The 9,240-nt window shown below is 54.4% G+C and overlaps 3 protein-coding genes across 3 annotated transcripts in view; 1 reads left to right on the forward strand and 2 right to left on the reverse strand.

The window, feature by feature from the left end:
• Positions 1-796: 796 nt before the first annotated feature.
• BBK36DRAFT_1171928 (hypothetical protein) lies at positions 797-1,971 on the reverse strand (the record flags this gene model as incomplete). Its single annotated transcript, XM_024895647.1, has 2 exons — positions 797-869; positions 1,604-1,971. 2 exons carry the CDS (start codon positions 1,969-1,971, stop codon positions 797-799), a joined length of 441 nt encoding a protein of 146 aa, XP_024746446.1.
• An 841-nt stretch (positions 1,972-2,812) lies between these two features.
• Positions 2,813-3,343, reverse strand: BBK36DRAFT_1127181 (hypothetical protein; the record flags this gene model as incomplete). The annotated part of the gene is made up of 1 exon (XM_024891469.1): positions 2,813-3,343. A coding segment is annotated over one exon (531 nt), but the record flags the coding sequence as incomplete, so codon positions are not given.
• Positions 3,344-5,442: 2,099 nt separating this feature from the next.
• BBK36DRAFT_1182952 (phosphoribosylformylglycinamidin) overlaps positions 5,443-9,240 on the forward strand; it is a gene marked incomplete at both ends in the record, with an annotated part of 4,439 nt that continues 641 nt past the window's right edge. The window contains 6 exons of the mRNA XM_024896331.1: positions 5,443-6,104; positions 6,162-6,399; positions 6,463-6,488; positions 6,610-7,153; positions 7,209-7,323; positions 7,380-9,175. Of these exons, the coding sequence (XP_024746448.1) occupies positions 5,443-6,104; positions 6,162-6,399; positions 6,463-6,488; positions 6,610-7,153; positions 7,209-7,323; positions 7,380-9,175 (3,381 nt within the window). The remainder of the gene's footprint in view (positions 6,105-6,161; positions 6,400-6,462; positions 6,489-6,609; positions 7,154-7,208; positions 7,324-7,379; positions 9,176-9,240) is intronic.

Consider the following 9,240-nt stretch of genomic DNA (forward strand, 5'->3'; position numbering starts at 1 on the left):
GGCTGTGTCACCGGCAACCCGAGCTCTACGGCAGACCGAGGACACCGAGGCTCAACAGCCAAATTCACCCAATTTCCACCATCTGCACGACGCCGGTAGTCAGTTTTCTGTGCTACGAACCACAGCCCATCCCGCACAGACTGCCATCCATCCTTCAGCCCTTTTTTGCATCAGCCGAGGCCCATGTCTTGGACACACGCGGAAACATCTCACAAGCCACCATCTCCCTTTGAGTCTGTCTCCCACCTGAGGCTGCAGAGCATCCCGCGCTGCCAAATATAGCCCCCAGGGCCTGGATTCCAGAAGCTGCTAAGACTAACGCAACATGATGTATCATCGAAGCATTGTTCGGTACCATCGAGGTGCGTAGCATTCTTCATGTGCCTTATCTATTGGAACTAGCATCTACTTCGATGCGTCGGTGGCAACGGCAGATAAAAGGAGCAATCTCGCGACAAGCGTTCAGCTCGCTTTGCCATCACCACCAAAAATATCCCCAGCAACCATCACGGCATCTTCGAGACCGGTCTATTGCATTCACAGCAGGGAATACCCGAATAGCGTCTTGCCGCTTCAGTGGCTTGAGCATAGCGAGAACAAGTGCCTGCAAGGGGTCGAGCATAGCACAACATGAACCTTCTTGGATAGACCCTAAACAGGTGTAAGGTGTGGTTCAGCTTCGACTTCGATTGCTACTGTAGAAGCACCAATAAAAACAACGTAGTGATAGTCCTTGAAGGATATCAGCGTCAGTCGGACGAGCTGGTATCGTTGTCGGGCCTCCGAAGCCCCTGAATCATTCTCTTCTCTCTGCCATCCTTTCATGGCATGGTGCGTACTCGGGATGCGAAACAATTTGCTTCTGAGTGCTTCTAGAGGCTCTTTCCAGGATATGAAGGGAAAAATGAAAGAAACTTGTTACCGTTGTCAATTTCTCCGTTAGGATAAGCTTGATAGTTCGCGCCTCGCCGGTGCTATAACGGTGTAATGAGTAGATGTGTCCAGTGATACCGATGCCCACTCGCACGACCGCAACTGCACCACAACGGTCGACTGAGAACTGTCAGCACAAAACAAAGTAGAAGACAAAGGAGGGATACAATTTGCGAAGAATTCTTGAGAAGAAAAGAGTCAGGGCTTGTTCTTGCTACGAACAAGGTACTCCATCACTGGCGGCAGCTGATCGGTGGTCCCCAGCCATCCTACCAACTGTCGCTCTCGTTAGCCTTCGACTGCAAAGACTTTACGGAACAACTGCACACTCCAAAAACATCACTTTGCCGCAAGATTCGGGACGATATTTGAGAAACAAGGAGGTGGAAATTAGCACCAGTGTTCTCTTCATCGATCCTCTATCGACGCCCTTGATTCAGCTATCTCCTATCGAAAAAGGCTTTCCAATCATGATCACTGAGTTCCAAACCAACCATCTCCGAATCACTTTCATTTCCTTAGCTAACCTTTCTCTAGATACGTTTCAGCACAAACATCTCACCGACGACGCGATGACCGACCCGCCCTGTTCCTCGCCTCATCGCAAGCAGTGCAAGGCCCGCTCCGCAAGTACGGCCGAACCGGGTCCCCAGATCCCCAAAGCATGTACGCCGTGCCCTCAAAGTCCATGGCCGACTTGTACCTCCTGCAGCTGATGCACTCAAACCACCAGCCCATGAGCGTGAAGAGGGCCCTCTTCTGGCGCAGAGACAGATTCCGCTCCCTTGCGGACGCCTCGGCCGTCTCCACGATCGTGTAACCCGGGACTCCGTTCGCGGCATTGAAGTCAGGGCTGTCGATAGCGTCGTAGAGGGTGAAGCATTGGAAGCCGATGCAAAAGGTGCGGTCGAGAGCCCTGAGCACCTGTCTGTCAATGTTCTTTGTCATGAGGCCTTCGCGAATCTCTCGTCCGCGTCGAGTGAAGGGCCCTCGACGCTCAGAGTCGGAGTCCTCTGCGGAGGCGCGGTGTCGAGGCATTTTCAGATCTATAATCGTTCTAATTGTATTCAGAGGGCTGCTAGATGTGTCTTAAAAAGATGTGTTGAGCTCGTTGGCGACATCACGATCCTTTGGCGTCCATATCGCAGGCTTTATACACAGCCAAGGGGCTTCTTCTCGTTTCAATTCACGCACTTTGCCCTCTGCTATTTCCTCTCTGAATTGGATCTCTTACTTTGGAAAGCCATGGCATACCACAGTTCACTAGAATTGAGAAGCTGGACGCTGAGAATCACAGCACCATGGGCTACTTGACGATACACAAAACGGCTAGCAGACATATGCTAGGTGCCTTACGTGGCAATGGTACACAGCAGTCGCTTCTGTCTGGCATATATCTGCGAGGCAACTCTGAATAGCTGAGCACTATGCAGAAGGCACGTTGCTTCTCCTCGTCGGCTTTGCGGTTGTTTCATGTCCTGTGTAGCCAGTGTTCGCAGACATAGATGCTACTCGGAGGAATGGCGAACGACTGCTCCTCCATCGTGGGCTTGAGAGTTTGACTGTTTAAGTCAGGCTTGGGCTTGCATTTTGAGCATCCAGTCAATGATCTTCTACTGACAACGATCAAACGCTCACTCAAAATTGTAGCAGTGACGATGACAAAGGGGTTTGGGTTTTAGGGAGTCACCATAGCAGTTGATGGCCATTCCGCATCAAGGTCGAGATGTCTTGTAGCGTCAACGCTGGAGAGCAGTAACATCAGATATCAATTGAATGCCAGCTTAGCGATTATAGATCAACCCTCCCTAACTTCCCTCAACATCCTCTGCTATAGCTGGCGGCACGCAAGATCACTTGTCTCCTATCTCGTAGACAGTCAAATAAGAACACCCGCCATCCTAAACGCAATACAAGCCTCATGAACCCAATTATCACACTGACAGACATCATTGATATACTGCGCGCTCGGAGTGGGTATAGTGTAGCAGATTTCCGTCAGTTGGTCCACGTCTTCCGCTGCCACGCTGCCCACGACCGTCTTGCGGACAAAGGTCGCGAGAGACTCGGGCCCATTGCTGACAAAGTACTGCCTCTCAAACATCATGCCCCTTTGGCCGACGGCGCAGCGGACGTGGAGAAGTTGTCCGACGCCCTGTGAGCCCATGGCAACGTAGATGGCCGAGTGGCGGCTTGCCTTGCTGAATTGCAACTCGAGGCGGTAGACAACGTAGTACCCTTGGTCTGCCATGTTGTCGAAGTGAAAGATTGTTCTGGGATTTTTGATGAATGGTTTTGCGTGGTGTTCTGGGGAATGGAAGATGCTGATGGCGAAACGTGAGCTTGACCAGACCTCGGCGAGGGATGGGAAGACGAGTGGAAAGGGGGGGGGGATACCAAGCGTTGCAACCAAAAGCCAGCAGATATCGTGAAGACTTTGGCCTTCTTTGCAGCTTAATCAGAGATTGAACAATCGAGGAGCACCAGTGATTGTGCAGACCGAGTGAATGTCGACTGGCGCGTGGGAGCTCAGGTTTCAACCTGTGCCAGACTAGAAGTCTTGGCTGAAGTTATCGAAACCTCAAAGGGTCTGCCGGATATCCGAAAGTTGAAGTTGGAGAAGCTGCAGAGGAGCGTCTAAAAAGACCTGAGAAGGAAACCAAGAGCAGCAAGAGCTGGCTATGTAGGCATGGACTGCGCGTGAATGAGGCCACTTCCTTCCCAGTACCAGCTGGCATCGGCCGTCCATCACTGGTTCTGGCTCTGGTTTGACGTAGTATGGCGTGGGACAAGCACAAGATGGGTAAGTGTGCACTGAATTGGGTTCCTGCTGAGACCGAGGTGAATCCATCTCAGCTGGACCCCAGGCGTTCATACGTCTATGCGCTCGTGCCATCTTATGTGTGCCGTCCTTCCCAGAATTTGCTTTACATATTAACTTTGTCACTCAGTGCGAGTCTGTATCTGCTACTGCTGCTATATAGCAGCATTTGGACGACAGAAAGGTCAGTGATCCCTCCTTGCAATACTTTCCGCCCACCCCATAGCCTCGATATTGACCAAAGGGGCAGATGGTTGATCCAGTTGGAGAGCCAAGAGCTACTGTATGCTTATTTCTAGCTACGAGCGAGAATAGCGCATGGTTTTGTGTGCATCCTGGTCTCTGATGCGAGCCATAGCCTCCCTTGGGGGCCATACCTCCGCTCTCCTAGCTGTTCCTCCACCCACGATCCAGTGATTCCCCTCGAAAGCCAGCCACATACAAGGCATCTTTTCTCACTTCATTTCCATATTCAAACGATTCGATATGCCTGAGCTCTTTAAGTACAGTCTGATGGCATATCATACCTTTTCGAACAGGACAACTTCAGTTTGCCCCTGTGCGGCTACCCTACGATACCGACGATGACCACATCGCATTATCCACGATTCCAAGTATCAGTATGCGGCATGATTTGATGGCATCAGAGGAAAGAGAGCTTATTTCCCCTTTTCTCTATTCATTTCATAATCACAAGCCCACTTACCTCAAGTCGGTGTCGGTGGTGGGATATGAGGAGTGCAGATTATCACCCTCCGTTTTATGACACACTTTGTGAACCTTGCGGCGAATGCTTTTCTTTCAGGATAATCTTTGTCAAGCATATGCACTGAGGGGTGTACGACTGCCTTATTTGCAGTGACCATTCGTCGATTTCCTGCTCCCAAACTCGACTGTCTGTTCGGTGACACGACTGCATGGAGGCAGATGGAGCTCGGGGGAGCTTGGTGCAGATGAATGAGTACATGTAGGTAGAGTAGCTTCGTCGAGCAGCAGATATCAAGATGGAGAGGAAAAGGGGAGCAACAAATATATCCCCTGTAATTCGAATACGATCTGGATCTTCGCATACACAATGCCAAAGATTTAGTGGGATATGTAAGTGGCAAACAAGGTGATGCCGCTGGAATGCAAGGCACTGCACCGTTGATGGCCATCTACACGCTCACTCTTCATCCCTTCGTCCTCGCTTCATCACGGCCAACTCCCAGCTAGCGCCTCATATCTAGTATTTCCCACAGGATAGACGACACTGCTAGCCGACGACTAATTCAACAGCCAGAAGTAGCTCATTTGCTGAAGTTTTCTCTTTACGCTCCGGCTCTAAATAGTCTGGGCTGTGACGCATTGGCCTTACCTTGGGAATCGTTAGCGGTCGATCCAACAAAGTGTTAGTGGACGAGGAAGAGATACTTGAGTCTCAGCAGTATAAGCCGCCAGCCCAGAGGTACTGCTCGCGTCTGACTCAACATCTCCGGGCTTCAGCGGCGGCCGATTGCCGGTCCGAAAATATTTTCTCCCCACCACGATCGATAGATAAGAGAGGGGCAGAATTCCATCACAACTTTTTTGCTTCTTCTTGGGGAGCTGCATCGACTCCTCCGGTGCAGACGCTCGCCACATCTACTCTGTCTATCGCATGGCCATTGAGTGATTCTGCTCAGCCGCAGCAGAAGCCGTCAGCCAGAATGCCGTACGAGGTGCTTGTTGGAGGCTCGTGCTTCACGCAGGCCGACGCCCAGAAGCTGCGCGAGCTCATCGACAAGACCAGCCCCTGCAAGGTCCAGGACATCCAGGGCCAATGGATCTACTACGTGAACCTGCAGGTGTCGTCCCACGACGCCCTCGAGCAGGTTGAGGAGCTGCTGCACGACGTCCGCGGCTGGGGGCTGGCGTCCGGCGGTCCCGACAATGCCTTCACCGTCTACGCCACGCCTCGCTACATCTCGCCCTGGAGCTCCAAGGCCACCAGCATCGCCCACGTCTGCGGCCTGCGCGAGCGCGTCCTGCGCATCGAGCGCGGCCGCCGCATCTCCATCCAGTTCGACAAGCTGCCCGAGGGCAACGACGCCGCCTTCCGCGATGTGCTGCACGACCGCATGACGGAGCTCTGGAGCACCGAGCCGCCGTCGCTGGTGCACATGTTCGAATCCAAGTCGCCGTCGCCGCTGGTGGCTGTCGACATCTTTGCCGACAAGGAGGACCCGCTGCGCATTCTCCGCGAGTACAACGTCGACAAGGGCCTGAGCCTCGACGAGTCCGAGATGCAGTACCTCGTCGATGTCTTCACCAAGCTGGGGCGCCCGCCTCACGACGTGGAGCTCTTCATGTTTGCCCAGGTCAACTCAGAGTACGAGTGTATCCTTGTATAACTCTCACGAGTGGGTTGCTTACCTTTTGCATTCAGGCACTGCCGGCACAAGGTCTTCAACTCGGCGTGGACCATCGACGGCGTCCCCCAGGACAAGAGCCTCTTTGAGATGATCAAGACCACCCACAAGACTACGCCCGACTTTACTGTCTCGGCTTACAGTGACAATGCGGCTGTTCTTGAGGGTGAACAGGCCAACGTCTGGGCCCCTGATTATTCTACTGGCTCATGGAAGCTTATTCCTGAAGTCGTTCACATTCTCACCAAGGTTGAGGTAAGCTTTATGAATCCCTATCAGGGTGTCTCTGGTTTGCCCGTTTCTAACAAAGCTCAATAGACTCACAACCACCCCACTGCCATCTCGTAAGTTTCCTTGATGACTTTCTGGCTTTATGTCCTGAGAAAGAGACTCAGATCTTCTACCGAGCTCAATTGCGCACTCTTTCCGTAACTTCGTGGGTTAGACACTGACTCTTTTGTCTAGTCCATTCCCTGGCGCCGCCACCGGCTCAGGTGGAGAGATCCGAGATGAAGCTGCGGTTGGACGAGGATCCACGACAAAGGCTGGCTTGAGCGGCTTCTGGGTCTCTGACCTGCTCATCCCCGACCACCACGCCCCCTGGGAGACTGACGTTGGCCGACCTCGCCACTATGCCAGCAGTCTGGACATTATGCTGGAGGCGCCCATTGGCAGTGCCCGCTTCAACAACGAATTCGGCCGTCCAGCTCTCGCAGGCGTCTTCAGAACTCTCCTGACTCCTGAGGAGTCTCAAGAAGATTCCGACCTGTCAAGCATTGCCAACTGGCGAGGCTACCACAAGCCCATCATGATTGCGGGTGGCCTCGGATCCGTGCGACCTCAGCATGCCCTGAAAGAGGAGCGATATGTTCGAGAGGGCGCCCACGTGATTGTCCTCGGAGGTCCCGCGATGCTCATCGGCCTTGGTGGCGGTGCTGCCTCCAGTAGCACCGGCGGAGAGAGCAATGCGGACCTTGACTTTGCCAGCGTCCAGCGCGGCAACCCTGAGGTAATTGGCTTACATGTTCATTTGAATCTTTGACACGGTACTAATCATGACTTAGATGGAACGCCGCGCTCAAATGGTCATCAACACCTGCACTGCCTTGGGCGAGCAGAACCCGATTGCCATGATTCACGATGTTGGTGCTGGTGGATTGTCTAACGCCCTTCCCGAGCGTGAGTTGCTCCCTCCAAGACATATTATTTCTATGATTGCAACTAACTGTTACTAGTGGTCAAGGACGCTGGCTATGGAGGAAACTTTGAACTGCGCCAAGTCGAAAGCATGGACCGAAGCATGAGCCCGCTCGAGATCTGGTGCAACGAGGCTCAGGAGCGATACGTCCTGCTGATCAACGCCGACAGCATGAACCGCTTCACGAGCATTTGCCGACGAGAGCGATGCGGATTCTCCGACGTGGGAACGGTTGTTTCCAAGGATGAGAACGGAGCTGCCAGGCTGGTGCTCACAGACCGAGAGTCCAAGGAGTACCCCAGGCCGATTGACCTCCCCATGGATGCCCTTTTCCCTCCCAAGCGCCTCCTGCAGCGAGAGGTCGCCTCCAAGAAGCCCAGCCTGCTTCCCTTCGACGCCATGGCGAGCCTGAAAAAGGCGTACGGAGATCTGAGCGGCGCCGAGCTGTTCAAGAAGGCGGTCGAGCGCGTCTTCACGATGCCCGCGGTTGGTTCCAAATCCTTCCTCATCACCATTGGCGACCGAAGCGTGGGTGGCCTCACGGTGCGTGACCAGATGGTTGGACCCTGGCAGACACCGGTTGCCGACGTTGCGGTGACAGCTACGTCGTTCCACATCGGTACCAAGCAGAAGACGGGTGAGGCCATGGCCATGGGCGAGAAGCCCACCCTTGCTCTGATTGACCCTGCTGCGTCAGCCAGAATGGCCATTGCCGAGAGTCTGATGAACATTGGTGCTGCCGATGTCACGGGCGATCTGCGTCGCGTGAAGCTCTCGGCCAACTGGATGGCGGCCGTGAACCACGCTGGTGAAGGAGCTGCCCTGTACGAAGCCGTTCGAGCTGCCATGGAGATGTGCACCAGACTCCGAGTCAGCATCCCCGTCGGCAAGGACTCCACCTCCATGAAGACGTCGTGGAAGGATGGCGAGGAGTCAAAGAGCGTCACCGCACCCGTCTCGGTGGTCATTTCTGCCTTTTCGGCCGTCCGTGACATTCGAAGCACCTGGACGCCCCAGCTGCGTCGGGTGGAGGATGTGGGCGAGACGTCGCTCATGTTTGTCGACCTTGCAGAGGGACGAAGGGCCATGGGCGGCTCAGCGCTCGCGCAGTCGCTTGGTGCTGTTGGCGACAAGGCGCCCGACATGAAGAACTTTGACCTCATCACGGACTACTTTGACGCCCTGTCCCAGCTGCACCGAAGCGGTGTTGTCCTGGCCTACCACGACCGATCCGACGGTGGTCTCGTCACCACCGTGGCCGAGATGATGTTTGCTGGTCGCTGCGGCGTCGACATGATGATGGACGGCATCTCCAAGTCGGGCAAGCCGGAGGACATCATCGAGGCCATGTTCAACGAAGAGCTTGGCGCCGTTTTCCAGATCCGAACTGAGGACGAAATGAACTTTAAGCGATGCTTCGCCACCTGCGGCCCTCCGCCCGGTCTGATCCGCAAGTTTGGCGTGGTCCGGTCGACCTCCAAGCAGAGCCTCAACATCCGCCACGCAGGCATGACGTTTGCCACCCTGGACCGAACCGAGATGCAGCAGTGGTGGTCTAAGACGTCGTACGAGATGCAGAAGCTCCGAGACAACTCTGCCTGCGCCGAGTCTGAATTCTCCACGATTGCCGACTCTGCGGATCCCGGCATCACGTACAAGCTGTCCTTCTCACCAGCCGAGAACATCCTTCCCCTCACCTCGTCCATCACTGGCTTCTTTGGAAGGATCCCCCGAGTTGCCATTCTCCGAGAGCAGGGTGTCAACGGCTATGCCGAGCTGGCTTACGCCTTCAAGGCCGCCGGCTTCGAGCCCATCGACGTCCACATGACGGATGTGCTGGACGGCCGCTCCCTCGCCGACTTTACCGGTCTGGCTTGCCCCGGCGGCTTCTCGTACGG

This window comes from Trichoderma citrinoviride (genome assembly GCF_003025115.1).
Source record: "Trichoderma citrinoviride strain TUCIM 6016 unplaced genomic scaffold BBK36scaffold_14, whole genome shotgun sequence".
NCBI lineage: Eukaryota > Fungi > Ascomycota > Sordariomycetes > Hypocreales > Hypocreaceae > Trichoderma > Trichoderma citrinoviride.